Source organism: Microtus oregoni, unplaced genomic scaffold (assembly GCF_018167655.1).
Source record: "Microtus oregoni isolate MIOR12 unplaced genomic scaffold, Mior012 000005F_ref0000423, whole genome shotgun sequence".
Taxonomy (NCBI): domain Eukaryota; kingdom Metazoa; phylum Chordata; class Mammalia; order Rodentia; family Cricetidae; genus Microtus; species Microtus oregoni.
In genome coordinates this window covers 5041888-5062199 of record NW_024543064.1, presented here as the reverse complement: position 1 = coordinate 5062199, position 20312 = coordinate 5041888, and the positions used below count along the sequence as shown (strand labels likewise).

General features: G+C 49.1%; 1 protein-coding gene across 9 annotated transcripts in view; it reads right to left on the bottom strand.

Moving 5' to 3' along the window:
- The window catches only part of LOC121447907 (calmodulin-binding transcription activator 1), an 829155-nt gene that overhangs the window by 538984 nt on the left and 269859 nt on the right, over positions 1–20312 (bottom strand). For all 9 annotated transcript variants that reach the window (XM_041651178.1, XM_041651180.1, XM_041651176.1 and 6 more), the window contains one exon: positions 3470–3537. In XM_041651178.1, coding sequence (XP_041507112.1) covers positions 3470–3537 — 68 coding nt within the window. The remainder of the gene's footprint in view (positions 1–3469; positions 3538–20312) is intronic.

Genomic DNA, 20312 nt, shown 5'->3' with positions numbered 1-20312 from the left:
TTAAGCTCAGAAAATCCCATAGGCTTGCAGCCCTTCCCGCCTAGCAGAGCTATGGTGCAGACTTGAAGACTGGGGGGGGGGGGGGTGGTTATGAGAGTGCTCACAAGGCCAGAAGAGGATTCAGATCCTCCGTGGTTGCGAGTCACCCAGTGTGAGTACCAGGAACCAAACTTGCATCCTGTGGAAGAACAGAAGTGCTCTTAGCTTCGGAGCCACACAGCCGCTAACCCATAGCAAGTGCCACGGGGTGCCGTGCTGATGTGCCGACCAGGCCTGAGGCTGGACGTGCAAGACAGAAGAACACGGAGAGAGGCCAGGGCTCTTGGGGCGCGGTACTCAGACTCCCACTTTTCACCCATTCCTGCTCATCCCACAGGTGCACACACAGGGAGAGTGCCGGGTATTTGGGTTACCTAAGAACAAAGCCAACTGAAAACTCCCCCATTACCACATACGCAGAGGCAGATAAGGGATAACTCACTAAATAGACAAACTCGAGTGACACCAAGCACTCTGAAAACCAGCTCAAGGAAGAGGGAATGGGGCCCAGGACAGGTATGGGCAGTATTCCTAAAACACCTCACAGAGAAAGGGGGCAGCCCAACCAAGGCCTGAAGGAGGAGCTAGGATAACATTCTAGGCAGGGAGAAGACTCTATTCCAAGTTCGTAAATCCGCACAGCAGGGTGGGGAGGGTGGAATGGAATCCCTGCAGTCTCCAAATGATAGTGTGATCCTGCCATGCACACAGCAAGTGTCAAACGAAGGTGTCCCCAAGGTTGAGTTTTCAGGCTTAAGGGCCCACCTGCTTATAGCACAACATAGGCCATCTGAGTGCTCCTCATTTGGTCGTGTGGCGGCCGCACTGCCACCCCAAGGTCCCTGACCTGGGACCATCTTTGAAGCACACCTCATTATGAACAGGTGTAAGGGGCTTCCAGAACCTTCTCTATAATTAAGATGGGCAAGGACAACGCTTATCCCTAGAACCCCAGAAAGCCTCAGAGACAGCAGTGGGTCCCTCCGCAGTTCCTATACCAACATCTATATGTGGACTGATTACAACAATTAATTTAATAAGGATTCTTCCACACAAACAATGTATCATTTTATTAGCAAACTCTATAAATGTCAACGGTGCAATTCATTCTTATTAATTTTCTAAAATGAAATTAACAGTAGCTGCAAACAAAACTTGCATTGCCTTCCCATTCAGCGGAGTATTGGTGCCATTAATTCCTTACTATCAGGAGACCAGCTTGTAGGAACTCAGCAGTTAACTGCACCAATTAATTTCAATCCTGGGAATGGTGGGGGAGGGAAACCAAACTCAACTCAACAACTAATTTAGGAAGGTCCTTGAACAACCAGGGCAACTTGTCCTCCTGGGACCAGGAGCTTTCAGGCGTAAACACGGTGTGTGCATGAGGCTGGACCAGGAGTCCGTGCGTGCGTTCACTCTGCCTGGAGCGAAGAAGCTCAGACTCCCAGAGCCGGAAGGAAATCCTGGCGATGTTTCCACAGGCCAGGCCACCAGCGGGCTGGGGGACACCACTCACAGAGAAGGGCAGTGACAGCCTGTGGCAGACATGGACACGCACACCTGCCAGGCAGGGTCATAGAAGGTATCTCCCCGCCCCAGGGTGCTCTTGATGATCCTAGGAAGACAGACTGGATGGATAAAGAAGAAAAAGGGAGGAGGCGCTTGGGGAACTGAGAAAGGGAAGGAGGGAGGGGGAGGGGGAGAGAGGGAGAGGGGGTGGGGCTTTTGAAAGAACTTAACAGATCCTCATAGTTGTCACAGCGCTACCAGGTGACAGCACCAAGCCTCAAATACAAATCTATCAACACGGGACCTTAATTCTTTCTCTTGTTTTGCAGTCCCTGTACCCCATGACAAGAAGTCTCTTGATCAATTATACTCCAAAAAGTCAGAGTCCCAGTATGACCACAAGCTATATCCTCTTCTCGGTGGGGATCCCCAAATTTCTGGGCTGAAATGTAAGGGAAAATCCCAGCCTTGCAACATTCTAAAGCACTGTGGGCACAGCATGCATGCATGTGTGCAAAAACCGCCATATTCTGGAGATTTCCATTCCATACATAGCTCTCTCTCCCTGCTTGGATTCAAGGAGCATGGTGGCTAATATTATTAACCTAACAGAATCTAGAATCACCAAAGAGGACAATCTCTGGGTCTGTCTCTCGGCATGGAAGAGGGAAGACACACCTTAACTGTGGGTGGTAGCATCCCAGGGGCAGAAGTCCTGGGCTAAGAAATAAAGGAGAAGCGAGCTGAGCATCAGCATTCATCTGTTTCCTGAAGACTCACTGCGGCCCAGTAGCTCACCCTCCTGCCTCCACGCCTTCCTTGTCATCCTGAACCATTTAATCTCAAACCTTGAGCCAAAATAAGCCTTCGCTTCCTTACGTTGTTTTTTGCCAGGTGTTTTGCCACAGCAACAAGACACTGAATGAAGTAGACATTCGGTCTCGTGAAGAAACATTCTACACGCCAGAACTCATTCCAACATGGCTGAGAGGGGATAGATGGGCCAAACTCAGGACCAAGTGCAGAGAATCCTCATTCTAATGCCACAGACTTCTGTGCTCGTTGGTGTCGCAGACTGAGAACCCCACCTTTTAGCCTCCAGCCTGCAGTCAGTGCCCTGCAACCACCTTCCCGCTAACACAAGCACCTGGCCCTGTCACTGCTAATAGAAACATCGTAGCAATTGGAAGAGAATGCCTGCAGATCTCTGATGGTTTAGCATGAAACATATCAAAAATAAAAACTTAAAGAGTTGGGAAGGAAATAAGAAACTGTCTTCAAAATGAACCCCAAGTCCCAGGCCCGCCATCCTTCACTGGTAATAACATCACTTCCGTGGGCAGGACACACATCGGCTATATTTTCACCAATTTTCTCCAGTCCCAGGTGGCAAGAGAAGTTAAGTGTTTGTGGCAGTTAGTGGGTTCAAGGACATTTACTGTGTAATATTTAGCCATTGCTTCTGATTTGGGAGCTCTCTCTCCCAGAAATCGAGAATAACCTGACTTTATTGATGTATAAAGCACACTGAGATCCAAGCAGCCGTTAAGTTCATTTTCCTTTTTAAAACGTATGCACCACGGATGGCATGTGGGTGCCTTTCCGAAATAAACTGCCCCCTGCGCCTCACCTGTCCTATGAGCTCTGAGTGCCCGGCTGAGGGATGGAGCCAAGAGCCACCCCGTGAAAAGTTCCGACAGCTGTTGCCCAGTGTCTAATCCTCCTCATTGCGTTCACCACCACTGTCTTGGACCAACTAATGAGTGCTCCCCTTCACAGGCCATCGGGCACCACAGGGCACTGCCAACTCATTACCCTGCACGGAATGACCGAACCCGGTAATCCACAAAAAAAAAAAAAAATCAATCATAGAGTCTCACCATACAGAGTTGGAAAGCTGTGAGAGCTGGGGTATTACCTTGTCTTAGGGGATGTGGTTAGCCATTCTTCGTGCTTCTCAAATGTTATTAAATAAGCCGCAATTTCCTGCAACAGAAAAATAAAAAGATAATGATAACAATTAGTTCATGTTGGACCCTGAGAAGCAGAAAAAAAAAAAAAGAAAAATCGTTATTTTTCTCAGCTGCTGTGCATCGTGGCCAGGCCAGAACTCGGACGCTTCTAGAAAAACTGTTGACCGGGACTCAGCCTCTCTTTTGATTCCCTGAGTCCTTTTCACTCAACCAGCCAAACAGCCACCATCAAAGCCTGGGTTTCAAAGGAGGAGTCAGTGACAAGGACAAAAATATTTCTCTGTGGAAGGAAAACATCAGAAACCCTTTGAGACCCCAAATGTCATTCATCTGAAGGAGATGGGGACACACGCGCCAGCAACAGGTCTCGGTGTGCACGCGGCTTCTCCGAAACAGGATGTCTTTCAGCTTCCTCACCAAAGAACTGCATCCTCTCAGCTTGACTCCCAGCCCCCACCCTGGAGCCAAATCAGAGAAAGACAGAGAGAGGAGAGAGAGGAGGAAGAGAGAGAGAGAGAGAGAGAGAGAGAGAGAGAGAGAGAGAGCTTTTCTCACTGTTAATTGATCTATTGAGCCGAGCCTCAGAGAGCCAAGTCAGCTGAGTTTCAGGCAAAGATGGAAAAAAATGTGAGCACCTGAAGGTAAATTAAATATTTATAAAGACAATAACATCATCACAGACAGAATTACTGATTTATTAATAATTTCCACAAGGAGCCAGTGAGTGACACGGTGTAAGTCATTGCCCCATCTCTAAGGCATGACACGGCCCATTACACCCAGATCCAAACAGATCTGCTAACATGAAACTGGCTGGGATCGTAAGTTAATTAAAGTTGGGCTGGTACACATTCCCCTGATCTTGGAGGGGATGTGACACGGAGATGCCACCAGGGACTGTGAGGGAAATGCAGAGCACGGGCCTGAGGCTCGGTCTGAGCTCTTGCTACAGCCACAGCTGCTCCCAGCTCCTTGGAGAAGAGCTCAACATCTGCCCAGAGACCAGCAGCCTCTTGGGCTCAGACAAAGTGGTCAGCAAGGGTCCACGTGACTCTTGGGAAAGGGAAGAGACATTCTCCACATCAGATATACAGGTCAGTTATTGGCAGAAATATAACCTGCCGTGCCATAAAGACCACCAGGGCCAGTGAAGACCAAGACCCCCTGGAGTCTTGGTAAATGGCCATTACCACATCCATTGGAACCAAGAATCCGAACCACCACAGCCTGGAAGACTGAACCATACAGCAAGAACTCAGGACACAGCAAGTGATGGCAAAGACAACCGCTTCTTTGTCCAAGTTCCTCTCATTGATTTTTAGCTAAAGAAAGAACGAGCCTACTGAGCTGTCATCCCTGAGCCTCTTGAAATTTGTTTCCTGTCTCTGAGAAAATCCTTCCCGAGGGTCTCACCAGAGGTCACTAATCCCATGCCCAGGCCAGCCCCCCTGCTCTGCTCAGGACTAGTCGTCCATTTTCTGTCCTCCCGCAGCACCTTCCTCATCACTGTGTGTATCCTAATTGTAGCATCCCCCATCAGACCATGCAAGAGTAAGGGCTACGTCATTACTGATGCAGTCACAGGACTCAATGGTGTCCTGGGGCATAGGGGGAAACCTGGAAAAAAAAATGTCTGTTAGGAGCAGGAAGAGTTGGTAGAGGGGTGGGTAAAGTGGTGAGGGGTCTAGATAGATGGGAAGGTAGCTGATTAAATAGGTGGGTGGATGAACAGGTGCACAGGTGGATGGACAGGTGGATAGACAGATACACAGTTAGATGGGCAGGTACACAGGTGAACAGACAGGTGCACAGGTGAATGGGCAAATACACAGATGGATGAACAGGTGCACAGATGGATGAACAGGTGCACAGGTGGATGGACAGGTACACAGGTGGATGGACAGGTACACAGGTGGATAGACAGATGTACAGGTAGATGGGCAAATACACAGATGGATGAACAGGTGCACAGGTGGATGGACAGGTGCACAGGTGGATGGGCAGGTACACAGGTGAATAGACAGGTGCACAGGTGAATAGGCAAATACACAGATGGATGAACAGGTGCACAGGTGGATGGACAGGTACACAGGTGGATAGACAGATGTACAGGTGGATGGGCAGGTACACAGGTGGATAGGTGCACAGGTGGATGGGCAGGTGCACAGGAGGATAGACAGATACACAGTTGGATGGACAGGTGTATAGACAGGTGTACAAGTGGATGGGCAAGTACACAGATGGATGAATAGGTGCACAGGCGGATGGACAGGTGCACAGGTGGATGGAAAGGTGCATAGGTGAATGGGCAGGTGCACAGGCGGATGGACAGGTGCACAGGTGGATGGAAAGGTGCATAGGCGGATGGGCAGGTGCACAGGCGGATGGACAGGTGCACAGGTGGATGGAAAGGTGCATAGGCGGATGGGCAGGTGCACAGGCGGATGGACAGGTGCACAGGTGGATGGAAAGGTGCATAGGTGGATGGGCAGGTGCACAGGCAGATGGACAGGTGCACAGGCGGATGGACAGGTGCACAGGTGGATGGAAAGGTGCATAGGCGGATGGGCAGGTGCACAGGCGGATGGACAGGTGCACAGGTGGATGGAAAGGTGCATAGGCGGATGGGCAAGTGCACAGGCGGATGGACAGGTGCACAGGTGGATGGAAAGGTGCATAGGTGGATGGGCAGGTGCACAGCACAGGCGGATGGACAGGTGCACAGGTGGATGGAAAGGTGCATAGGTGGATGGGCAGGTGCACAGGTGGATGGACAAGTAGATGGTGAGCAGGTAGGTGGATGGATTGGTGGATGGGTGGAAGGTTATGTGGCTTGGTGGAATGGGGTGTGAGTGGATGGGTTAAAGAAGAGCGGCTACTGTAGATAAAAATATGCATTCATAAGTGAAATGTGTATGTGTCTCTCTGTGTAGTGTGTATTGTGTGGTAGTGTACGGATATGTATATATATTTATGACTGCAGATGACAGTTGATGCGAAAGCTGAAAAGCTGCACAACAGCAGTTCTGGAATAAAGCCTTGCAGTGATTTAATTAACTGAGTTACCACACAAAGGCAGCTCAGCATCATTGCAAAGTGCCTCTCTGGCCTTGAGTCCCGAGTCTGCCAGAGATCAGCTAACTCATCTCGAGCACCTTGCTTACCCCACCCAGACGTCAACTGCCTCTGCACAGAGGAAAATATCACTTCCCAGGGAGGATATGGCAAATGATAGCCCTTCTATCACACTGACAGCCAGAGCATGTCTGAGGACAAAGCTTCCACAATCAGCATTACAAGGTCGACGTGGTGTGAGCTACCTCTCTAGATATCCTCTAGGGGTAGCAGGTGCCTTGATAGTCCAGGCCACTGCTGGGCTTATGGATATCTCTCCCTAGCCCCGCCTCCTGACACCCAACTCTCCCACATTCACATTCACAGGGGATGGAAGTGCTGGATTCAAGCCTGTCAATCAACCCTCATTGCATCCAATTTGTCTTCACACAATGCTGAGAGCAGACCATGGCTACCACACACACAGTCAGCTGCGTGTTAGTATCTCTCTGTCATAGTTTCAGAAGACTTGTTATCCAGAGTAACCTGCTGACTAGGTGCCCCATGTGCTGGCTAGTTTGATGCCAACTTGACACAAGCTGGAGTCATTTGGGAAGAAGAAGGAACCTCAAATGAGAAAATACCCCCAGTATTTGATAGATTGAGTGGCACATTTCCTTGATTGGTGATTGATGTGAGAGGGTCTCACTGTGTGGTATCACTCCTGGGTTGCTGGTCCTGGTGATACAAGAAAACAAACTGCATAAGCCTTGGGGAGCAAGGCAGTAAACAGAATTCCTCCTTGGCCTCTGCTTCAGTTCCTGCCTCCAGGTTTCTGCCTCGACTTCCCTGGATGACAGACTGTGGTAAGGACTAGAAGTGAAATTAAACCCTTTCCTCCCCAAAGTTCTTATGGACTTGGTGTTTTTCTCACAGCAATAGAAACCTTAGTCACCCCAGATCGCTGGCCTAGCCAAGGCTAACACCCCAGTGTCCCAGAAGATAAGGACATAGTACACTCCAACACCCTGACATTTGTCACCTTACTCCACAGACCCACACACCCGAAGACCCTTCCAAACTGACTTCCACCCACATCCTCCACAGCCTAGCGGGGTTTCCCACTGCCACTGTCCTCTGGAGGGGAAAATCTCTCCTGACCCTTGCTACATGTGGGTTCCGCGCTAAAGACACTAAACACTTACTGTGTGGCAGCCCAGGAGACGAGTGCTGTGGAGCCTACACAGCCCGTGAACTCACAATCGATGAGGGGAGAGAGAGATGGCAACAGCAGAGCATTCACCATGCTATTGCAGGCCCATGGTGTATCCAGCTGTACAGCCAAAGGGTTAGCACAGGCCTCTTTAGCCAGAACGTAGACAAGCAAGGGACTAGGAAACCATGCTTGATAATGAGCTGCGCGCTATTTCTTCCAATCTGTGACACCTCCCACACAGCTTGGAAGAGCACCTATCCCACTTAATACCAGCTATTCCAGCTTTTCTGAGCAAGGGAACTAAATACTGGTAGCCAGGTCCTGCCTGTGCATGGTCAGGATGGCTGGACTTGACACAAGGGGCTGCCGCGTGCTACTGCTGGTCTCCTAGTGTTCCGGAAGTGTCTGGGTCACCTATCTAACCTCAGCTTCACGCTACCCAATCTTGCCAGCCCATTGCTCTTGTCAGAATTCATCCCTTCCTCTCCAGATAGCAGGCAGGGGCTGGATGTTGCCCTCTTAGGCTTAGGACCTGGCTGAGCAGATGGAGACACCAAGGAACCAAGCACCCTCATGGTAGTTGAAGTTTAATGAGATGAGAGAGCATAAGAGCCATGGAGATTCAGAGTAACTGGGCGTGGAGACATGGATCAGGGGTTAAGACTGTGTACTGCTCCTGCAGAGGAACTGAGTCCAGTTTTCCACACCCATATCAGGAAGCTCATAACTATCACTCCGACTTCAGAGAATCTGTTACCCTCTCCTGGCCTCCACAATACCTGATTCATGTACATACCCACACAGACGTGTGGAAAGACACATTATAAAAAAAAATTTTAAATTAAAAAGTACAGACACAAATGTTCAGGTCAGCATTACTTGCAAGAGCTGAGAAAGCGGCGGAGGCCTGCGGTCCATAGATGGATGAATGGGTCCATGGAGGGTGGCCTCTCCAGAAACGTGAACCAGTGCTAAGTCCTGTCCCAGAGGGCTATAACACAGACATCCTGTCATGAAGGCAATGCTTCATGAAAGAAGCCTGCCACAACAACAGGCCACGTGTTAAAAAGGCTATTAATAAATTAAATAGAACAACCCAATCAATTGGCAGAGAATGCAGATGTGTGGTTCTTGGGGGTTGGGGATGAGGGGGATGAGTGAGTGATCTGAGGACCTGGGGGTCGTACAAACGTTAGGAACTAGCAGAAGCGCTGGCTGCACACCACTAATGCTACAGAGTCGCTGTTCTCAACCTGTGAGTCATGACCCTCTGGGGATCGAACAGCCCTTTCATGGGAGTCGCTTAAGAACATCAGAAAACACAGATATTTACATCATGATTCACAACAGGAACAAAATTACAGTTAGGAAGTAACAACAAAAATAATTTTATGGTTGGGGGGGTCACCACAGCATGAGGAACTGTGTTAAAGGACCACAGAATTAGGACAGGTGAGAACCACTGCTCTAGAGTTTATATAAGTAAATATTATCGTAATTATTTTCTAGGAGCAAGAATAGAGCTCCTGCATCCAGCTAAATATGGTTAGATGATAGAGATCCTAGCCTTCCCTGCCTACATGGCAGACCTGGAGTAAAAGGGCCATTTTTGGCACATCGGCCAGCCACCTCCAGCCTCTTGCTATCCCAGCATCCTTCACTCATCCCAGATCCTGCACTGACACTGGGAAGGAATGGCTCCACTGTCAAGATGAAGAAACTCACAGCAGGCTCCAAAGCAAAGACTGTCCAGCTTGCAGATTTTAAATGCTCAGTTTGTCCTCTGAATGTTCCAATAGAAAAACTGCTGCCAAAAGAGAGAGAGTGTGTGGCCGGGCAGGAACGGCAACCTGTGGGAGATGGGATCCACAGTTTTGTGGACTCTGCCTTGCATCTCCCTGCCAACCGGAAGGCAGAGGGTTTCCCCAGGCGTACTGTCGGGAAGGATGAGGGTACAGGATGGGGCAGTAGAGCTCTTCACCCCACTACCCAAACACTGATCCCCAGACTCTGAGATGACTTCAAAGCAATGGCAGCCGTGAACCAGTGGCGGGACTAGAAGCCTGTGGGCAAGAGGGCACTGCTGTGCTGGTCTGGCTCCTCCAGCTGTGTACAGCTGTGTCATCATCTCTGCCCAAAGCCCCCTCAGGTGCTGGTCTGCCTGGGGAATTGTCAGGCTGTCCTTCACCACACGGTGGACTTTAGCTGCAGGAGCCTGCCCTGCAGTGACTGTGGCATTCTAGGACCCCAGCTTATAGCTCGCTCTTAGATGCAAAGGTGACCGTTGACTCAGTGGGTGGCCGCCTGGGTGTGTGCAAATCTCCTCTATGCACGGTGAAGACAGAGCCACACCGGAGCCTCCCGTAGTGCAGGGGGAGGGGCACAGACGGACAGTTGCTGGGGAACACCATGCCCATGAGATGCTCTATAGAAACGCCCACCCAGGGAGGCCCCCCCAAACAGCCCAGGGCCCACCCCAGCACTGGGGCCCCAATCTCCCACAGTGAGTAGCAGGGCCATATGCCACCGTGTGTCTCCTCAGATTTCAAGGAGCTGCATTTTTTAAGGTTAAAAAAATTGAGAACTTTAATAATAGGTTTTATATTTTAACCCAAACGTATTCAAAATAGAACTTGCCTAATTTTAGAAAGCAGTCGCACTGTCTCCTATTCTGCATACTGTTTTCTAAACCTGGCCGCGTTTCCACTCCCAGCCCACCTCAGCCAGGCTCGGGGGCCAAACAAGGCTGGTGTGTGGGATGGTGGCCCTAAATAGACTCTGTGGGAGCCTGTGACAGACCGAACCTTCTGGCAGTCAAGTGGAATCCGGGCGGGAAAGAGGGGGCCATTAGCAGACACTTCCTAACAGGCAGGGCTCACTGTCACCTCAGTTTCCCTCCGAGTGAAGAAGCTGTGTCCTCCTCTGGGGTGTGAGAGCCCCCTGCCTGTCCGGTGTAGAACACAGGAGTCTGGGAAGGGGCTTCAGTCTGTGGGTCTCCCCCAGGAGGCGCACACACACCATCTGTTTCCAGCGACACACAGCAGTCCAGCACAGAGGCGGCAGCTTGCTTCCAACACTCACACTGAAAGCAGCACCCAGGAAGAGGATGAGCCCTGCCCAGACGCCTGACCATCCCCCTACTCCATCTTCAAGACACATGGTCAACGTCTGGGAAGAAAAGGTCTGTGGGGAAGCCCTTAGTGTTCTTTCTAATGAATTAAACAAATAACACTGACGACACGTACATGTCTGTAAACATGTGTACTTGTTAGATACATACATGTGCATGCTTGAGTACGCATGTGTGTATATGTTTGAGTAGGTATTATGTTTGAGTGTGTATAATGTATGTGTATAGAGAGAAAGTATGCGTATGTATATCCGTGTTTGTGTGTGTAGGTATATGCTTAGGTATGCATGTGTATATGAATGGGTGTGTATATGCATATATGTGTTTCTATGTATTTGGGCATTTATAGGTCAAGCATTCTGGGTAGTATCATATATGTTCATATGTGTGTTTGTGTGTTTGGGTATGTGTATTTGTGTATGTGTGTTTTGGCTGTGTGTATGCTTGTGTGTATGTACATATATTTTATTGTATATATTTGGGCTATGTATATATACACACGTGTATGCATATATGTTGGTGTATGCTTATTCTATAGTCTCCTGAGCCCCAGTAATAAAAACATCTCTGTGGCCTGTACAGTCTCAGCTACCTTTTGCATTTAAAAGAATGGGTTTTCAACCAAGGGGTAATTTTGAAAGTTTGGTTTTTATGAGAGTTCTGCACAAGGGTTTTATCTGCGAGGACGGACGCTGAGGGGAATAGGCAGTGCTCTGCTAGCAGCTGGCCCCAGCATCTGCTGGAGCCACAAAATGCAATTATATTACTCCCAAATGTGAAGTAAAAATATCTTGTTTCCAATACTCTTGGTTTTAAGGCTCATACTGAGCGTCCTCTGGGCATTTCGGTGGTGCCAGCTCTCCGTGCTATGTGCTTTATTAGGGATATGTGAATGTCATATTAATGACTTCTAACCAACATGTTTACAGTGCAAGAAAATTTTCCCAGAATCTGCCACTCACTGCACTTCACTAAAAATAATTGGCCCTAATTTAAATAAATAACCATTCTCTACCCCTTCCCAGTGGCAATTCTCCCTGAATAAAGCTGGTCAGTTCACTTCTGTGACAAGGATTCTACCTGGGTCCAGTGTATAGAGTCCTGTCTAACTCTCTGGACCTATCCTCTTGTCAACAGCCTCTTGTCAACATCTTACCTTCATGGGATACTCTGGTTCCCCACCCACAAGTTAGACCAACACCCCAACTCAAAATGATGAGCAACCGTGTTAGAAGCCATGAGCATATGGACTAGTGGGCTTTCTCTTTTCATTTCTCCATGGGGTGTCACGCCACTCAGACACACCATGTGACACGGGTGGTGAAGGCCTCTGGGGGACGCCATCTGAAAGACTTCCAGGGTAGTGTGGAGCTCAGAGTTCGTGGCTAGCAGCCTCGACTTCTGCAGAAATGAAGCCTGGTGCAGCTGTCTGTCTGTTGTGGGGGGTGGGGGAACATGCTGTAGCTTCCCTAGGGCCAATCAGTGAAGAAGCAATGATCCAGCAAAGACACTCGGAGCTGGAGCAACTCACACCATCACAGAGATGTATCCATTCGTCCCTGCAATTATCGGGTGAATTACTGAGGTCTTACAGCAGACCGGACACCGTGTCCTAACAGTACAAAGAAAAGTGAGTGAGGGTCCTTGGGAGAGCAGCTGGGAAGACAGACAGGGCTGTGGGATCCAGGGCTGCCTTGTCAAGCACAAGGCCTGTGAGGATGTTTCCTTAGCAGTGTGAACAATGAACTCACGCTGAGGAGACAGGAAGGGAAGGTTGAGCCAAAGAGCTAGCACTTGGACGGCTGCAGAGTGAGCAGGGGCCTGCCAGGCAGGCTAGCTGCAGAGACACTGGAGCAGGGAACAGCCTGTGCAAAGACAGGAAATGGGAGGAGTCGATGTGTTTGGGGAAACACCAGCAAATGAAATGGCTGGAGTTGACAAGGTCTGGGGAAGATGAGCAGTACCTAAGCAGGGGGGTGCAGAGGCTCCAGTCTGGGGAGCAATTACAATGCCAGGCAAGTGGAGTCTCAACCAGGAGAGCCAGGGCCCAGAAGGCTTTTTAAGTGGAGGCGATACCTAGAAGGAGACGTACTTCAGAAATGTCGCTTTGATGGCGGTACAGCAGAGGGGCACCTGCTGGGAGACTGTGACAATAGTCCAGGCAAGGGACGGGAGCTCGTGAAACCTGACAGGCAGAGGAGAGAACACAGCACAGAGCAAATGTCTATGAAAGAGAAGACAGTGAGATGCGGGGCCCAGTCGACTGGCAAGTGACATGAGGCAGAGGGACAGGTTTGAAGCCAAGGGCAGCCACTGGCAGCCTTGGGGCTGGACCCACAGAGTCAGGCTGGTGGGGCCTGAGCTCTGCGGCCACTGTGTCTCCATCCTGCTTGTGTCCTTCACTAACTACATCTGTGCATTTGACCTTGAGCCTCCTAGTGTGACAGTTAGGACATTGGAAATGGAGAGAATTGGAAGACCACAGTTTCTCTAAAAACACAGCTGAGAACACAAATTTTAAAGAGGCTAGAACATACCTGAACACTTGCCATTCCTTAAGTCAGTAATCTGTGCTGGTCTGAAGTGATAAAAACATTAATACCACCCCAGTCTCTATCTTAATGCTATACCAATTGCCTCCTTATTACTCTTCTCTCTAAACTCTAATTTCCTCCTTCTTTGTCCTGCTCACGGATGCTAAAGCTGGGCCCTGGGAACAGTTCCCCTCTGCCAGCTTAGGAGAATGTTAAGATTTATAATTAGGGAGCCACAGAAGCCAGGAAAATCATTCAATCAGTGAAATATTTGCCACATAAGCATCAGGGCCTGAGTTTGGACCAGAACCCATTTTTAAAAGAAAAATGAAAAAGTTGGGCATGGTTCTGCACACTTGAAATCTCTGTGCTGGAGAGGTAGAGACGGGCAGATCCCTGGGCTCATGGGCCAGCTAATTTAGCCTCTTTGATGAGTCCAAGCCAATGAGAGACCCTGTCTCAAAAAGAAAATGTGGACAGTACCTGAGGAATAATGCCCAAGGTTGTCCCCTGGCGTCCATATTCACGCATACACATAAAACAGTGGCCCTGTACAATGATAGAGGGAAACGCATAGCCCTCCGGTTTCTGTAAGTCTAAGGTGATGCTGCTACTTTCAGCACTGTTACCTGGAGACAGAACCCAGGAGCATGCAGTGGCACAGCTCTACCCATAGGACCTAATCCAGCCACCACCAGCTGCTTCCACCAGCTCTTTGTCCCTTGGTGTCCTCAAGAAGCAATGGCCTCTCCTGCAAACCTAGGCTCATCCCCTTGGCAACCACATGCTCATTTGGAGGTTATGCACTCTTTTTTTAAAGGTCTGGACTCCAGCCAGTGGGGTGCAAGAAGAATCTTCCAACCATCCATTGACTCTCCATCCACAGCCTAGAGGTCATACCTGCTCTCTTGCCCCAAAACTGTCAGAACTCGTAGGACCATCTTTTATCCCTATGAGGAGTCAGTCATCTTCTAGTAGGAGATCCATTTTATATATTTATCTATTTATTTTCTAATTTGTGTGTGTGTGTGTGTGTGTGTGTGTGTGTATACAAGCACATGTAGGTGCCTGTGGATATCAGAAGAGGATGTTGGATCCCCTGTAACTGTAATTATGTATGGTTGTAAGCCTTCCAACATGGGTGCTGGCAACTAAACTCAGGTCCTTTGCAAAGCAGAATGATGTGGGGTTCCCCTCTGTATGCTGCGATTACCATTAATGAATAAAGAAAACTGGCTTGGCCTGATAGGGTGAAACAGAACTAGGTGGGGAAAACTAAACTAAATGCTGGGAGAAAGGAGGCGGGGTCAGGGAGAAGCCATGGAGCCCTGCCGGAGACAGACGCACTGAAACTTGCTGGTAGGCCACATGATGCACAGATTAATGGGGATGGGTTAAATTAAGATGTAAGAGTTAGCCAACAAGAAGCTAGAGCTACTGGGCTAAGCAGTGTTTTAAATAATATAGTTTCTGTGTGATTATTTCAGGGCTGAGCAGCCAGGAACAAACGAGAGACTCTACTACAACAGCAGAATGCACTCTTCGCCACTGGGGCATCTCTCCAGCCCTGAGTAGCAATTCTCCACATCCCTGCTAAATAATATAAGTGTGCCCTAAGTGTGTCCTGGCCAGCGTGAGAACCGTGCAGAGCCAGCCATACCACCAGTGGCCTCTATCAGCCCCTCTATTATCTTAAGACAAGGCCTCTAGTGAACCAGAAGCTGAAAGAGGGTGGAAGAGCCCAAAAGAGCAGAGCCTGTTGCTTCTAGAGCCGTGATGTAAACCTGAAGAGGAAGCAAAAGCTGAGCTGCAAGAAAAGCTGGCTTCTTCCTCAGCCTTGGCAGGATTTTGTCTGCACAGAAAGTGTCACCAACAGCCGCACACTGCCAACTCCCATTGAGAGTGGGGGACAGGGAGAAGCTGTATAAAAATGGGATGCATCCACTTGGGCTTTGTGGAGTCACTTCCCTTGGAGATAAGTTCTGAATTCTTGGCTAAATAAATCAAGAAGAGTGTGTGTGTGTGTGTGTGTGTGTGTGTGTGTGTGTGTGTGTGTGTGTATGTGGTGTGCTGTGGTCTGGGCAAGCATATATATCAATATAGCCCCTTTGAAATGGTTTTCCATCACTCAAAGAGGTCAAGAAATCCTTGAAGCTTGTTGACAATAACTCTGATTCCATGGAGGCAGCAGAAATGGGTTCCAGATCTCCCACTCCAGGACAAGCAGAGACGCCTTATGCTGGGCAGCTCCATGTCCTTACTGGATGAGCACCAGCGCTCCTCTTAAACTGCACCACCCCCCAAAAAGACTAACAGAAAGAAAAAGAAGGAAACAGAGCCGTCTTAAAAATTAACACTTCCAAGATACAAGCAGAAAACATTGATCAAAAGCTCCTATCGTCTCTCACGGTCGACAGCCCCACAGCCGTCCTAACACCCCATAATGGAATCCCATTATCTACAAAAGAAACTCGTTCCAGAGGAGAGTCGCAGACAAAGAGAGAATCAAAGGAGGATGGCAAAGGGGGGACTCCTGCCACACCTCTGCTCCTGGAGAAGGGGCTTAGCACGGCAGCTGAGCCAGACACAGGGGTGTGCAAAGAGGCAGCTCATTCCTGAAGTTGTAAAATTGAGCATCAAGGGAAGCACAGTCTAAGGGAGGTAGAACTAGAGAGCCTGCCTCCTTCTTTTCTTAAAGATCTTGTGTGTGTGTGTGTGTGTGTGTGTGTGTGTGTGTGTGTGCGCGCGCGGGCATACGTGGGCACCGGAATAGGATCTGGAGTTATACCCCAGGAAGCCTCTTGTCTCCACCGATCCCTGCCCCCCCCACAGCACTGGGGTTACAAGCACACGTTGGCATGCCTAGCTTTGTATGTGCATGCTGGGGCTCTGAACTCAGGTCTTCAGGCTTGTGCACAGACATTCTTACCGTGTGAGCCATCCCTGCCCGACCCCCGGACTCAGGGCCTGCTTCTTTCTTTCCGGGTGAAAGCTGAACAGATGTTGACTGTACAGAGTGAGAAAACAGGCTAGACAATTGTCTTTCCCAACATTCCAGAGGTGTCTGCTTTAGGAAAATAAAGGGGTTTCCACTAAAGCAGGGCACAAGGAAGATTCATTAGCAAACACCTCAAAACCTTAATTCACACTTCAAACAAACAAGTTAATTGTGCAGCTAACAGAGTGTGACTTGATTATAGGCCACCAGTGGCCATTAATAGATGAAAGGTGTTTGGGTTTCAATAGTGTTTGAATTCCATAACCCGCCCGCACAGGGAGGCAGGCTTAGATGCCAGCTCCGTTTCCTAACACCTGCGATCTGGAATCCCGTGTGGAAAGCAAGCACCCCAGTTCTGAGCTTCTGGGAGTGAAGCACAAACAAAAGGAGAATCCGTGGATTGTAGGCAGGCAGTTTCTCTCTGCTGCTTTGAAGAGGGGCTGAGTTTGGTCTCAGAAGACCCTAACATATGCAGAACACAGCCTTCCTATTTGACTCACAGCTCAAATGGGCCTCTGCAAGGTGACTGCAGAGGGGGCGAACAGAGGGGGCAGCCATGGGAACAGGCTGCAAACACCAGTACACATACCTTGTTCAGACCATGAATAAACCTGCCCCAAGCTCCCTTTGCTGAGCCTACACCGCAGACGCTCAGATTCTGTCAGAAGGCTAAAAGGAGGGGCTGCAGAGACAGCCAGCTGATAAAGTGCCCGAAACATAAGCATGGGGGGCTAAATTTGGATCCCCAAAACCCGCATAAAAATCTGGGTGCAGTAGAATTCACCTGTAAGCCCACTGCTGGGAGGATGCAGAGTGAGGCTGATACTGGGGTCACTGGTTTGTCAGTCTGAGTGAGCAACCAAGATCCAGGTTCAAAGGAAAACGCTGCCTCTTACTAATGTGGAAGGTGATCAAGAAAGACGCCTGAGGCCAATCTCTGGGTTGTTCACACAGACACAGGCACCCACAAGCACACACATGCACATATGCACATAAGCACACACACACAGATACCCACAACCATATATGTACACACATAGACACACACAGAGATACCCACAAGCACACATGAACACACTCACATAGACACAGGCACCCACAAACACACACATGCACATAATCACATACACACAGATTCCCACAAGCATATATGTACAAACATAGACACACACACAGGCACCCACAAGCATACATGCACATGAGCACACACACAAGCACACAGGTACCCACACACATAGACAAGTGCACACATTTACATGGACACACACACAGGTACCCACACTTATACACACCCACATGGACACATACATGGACACAAAGGCACCCACAAACACATCTGTACACACCCACGTGGGAACACACACAGCTAAAGAGAGCTATTCTCCCTCTTCCCTCATTTCTGACAGCATCAGGCAGACAAATGCAAGATGAGCCATGCAGCACCACAGTGTTGCAACAATCAGCATGGCTGCCGGGCACAAGCCCCAGTCAATCAAATCCATCTTCATGAGGACTTCGTAAGGAGATGGCGCCTAGACTGTTGAAAGGGTACAACGGATCCTGCTCTCAAAGGGCTGTCGGGGAGGCATCGGCAAAAACAAAGCCTAGTGCAGTCTTCAGTTTGGGTTTTCGCTTTGCTTTCTTTTTCTTGTGTGTGTGCATATGCCTGTTCCTGTGTGGGAGTGCATGTAAGTCAGTGCATGTGCACATATGTGAGTGCCTGTAGATGTGTAGAGGTGGAAGACAAGCTCGGGTGTCATTTCTCACGGTCCATCCACCAATTAGGCTGGGCAGTTTGGCCAGCCAGCTCTAGGGATCTTCCTGTCCCTAACTCTGAGTACTAGGGTTATAGTTATATACCACATCTGCACGTTTTAAAATGTGAGTGTTGGAGGTGAAATCATGTCACTATGCTTGCATGGCAAACACATCATTGACTGAATTGTGTCCCCAGCTCTTTTTGTCTTTATGTGAAAAAGAGTTCCCAGCAAAGGGAGGCCCACCTTGTCCATTGTGGGACTAGTGTACAAAGTCAATGCCAAAGATCTGCAGCCATCTGCACCCCCAGAGAGCAGCCTGTATGCAAAACTCATCCTCACTTAAAAGCACTTGAACTTCCTTGGGGATCTGAGTCATGCATTTGGGGAAACGAGTTTCTGAGAAAATCTTCACATTCTCTTTGAGCTTACAACCTTCAAAGGCAAGACACATTAGTACAGATTTCAAGGCCACTGAAAGAGAAATCCCAGGAAGAATGAGGCCCACCCAGGCCAGACTTCATCCTAAAAAGCCAAAAAAAAAAAAAAAAAAACGAGAGAAAAGAAAGCAAGAACTGCCACTGGCCCTTAAACAACCGTGGGGCGCTGTCCCCGGTCCTGAAACAGCTAGATCGCTGTCCCTGTTTCTGAACCACCGCAGCTGCTGTCCCTGGTTCTGAACGACCGGAGCCGCTGTCCCTGGTTCTGAACCACCGGAGCCGCTGTCCCTGGTCCTGGACTAACTGGCGTGCCGCCCCTAGTCCCGGGCCAACAGTAGTTGGGTGCTGTCCCTGGTTCTGAACCAGCTCTTCCAAGGCTGTGATTTGTGGGAGTGGGGTTTTCTCACACCTGTGACCTGTGTACACGGGACACTCACCTGCGGAGGCCACAGGAAGACATAGCATGGCCATTATGTCCACTTGAAACATGATCTCTCACTGACCCTACATCTGTTTCTTGGCTAATCTAGCCCCAGCTATTCCACATCTCTGCTCCCCACAGTGCTAGGGTCACAGGCATACACATCCATGTTCAGCCTTTATGTGGGTACTGCGGATCATGACCTAGATCGTCGTGTTCTCACGGCCACTGCTCTTACCCACTGAGCCATCTTTCTGGACCAGGATGACTTTTATAGATAGATAGATAGATAGATAGATAGATAGATAGATAGATAGATAGATCATCTTAATCCATCAATGAGTCCTGGAATCATTCAAAGTATACATGACTTTCTTCATGTCAAATGAAGTGGAGAAGAGTGGGACTGGGAAGAAAAAGTAGGAGGGCACACCACGAATTGCTTTCCTGAAACTTTTATCCAAGTATTTCATTCCAGGTGAAAATATAGACATGCGTTCTGAGTCAAGACATAAAATATATGCTTGTCTGATTGTCAAGGACAAAGTATTGAAAAATTGCTTCTCTGGTTGCTGTGCTATGTCCTTGAACATGAAGATTCCCTAACCCTGTGCCCAGAAAATGGCCAAAATGTCAGTTGAGAGGTGGTGGTCATTGAAAATACAGGATATAGCCGGGCGGTGGTGGCGCACGCCTTTAATCCCAGCACTCGGGAGGCAGAGGCAGGCGGATCTCTGTGAGTTCGAGACCAGCCTGGTCTACAAGAGCTAGTTCCAGGACAGGCTCCAAAACCACAGAGAAACCCTGTCTCGAAAAACCACAAAAAAAAAAAAAGAAAAGAAAAGAAAAGAAAATACAGGATATAATCCAGCAAAACAGAAAGCATGAACCTGCAAGCCCAGGAACTGGAGAGATGAGGGGTGAGGAGAGGGTACCATTGCTTTTGGACCACAGTTATCAACACTGTGGGAGTTTTCCTTCCTGCAAAGTTGAAATAGACAGCAGGCTTCCAACTCCAGGCATGGCTCCATGGTGGTTTTGAGAAGGTAGCTACACACGAAGCTGCCATGCCCAGCCCTCAGGCAGGGATGATGCTGGCTACCAAGTGACACAGTACCCTCACCCTCTGTTCACAGGCCAAGTGAAGGGCATTACTGTATGGTAGCAGTGACAGTTGCACCTATACACAAGGTGTGATGGGGCTAAGTGGACACATTTATGTAAGCTACTTAAAACAG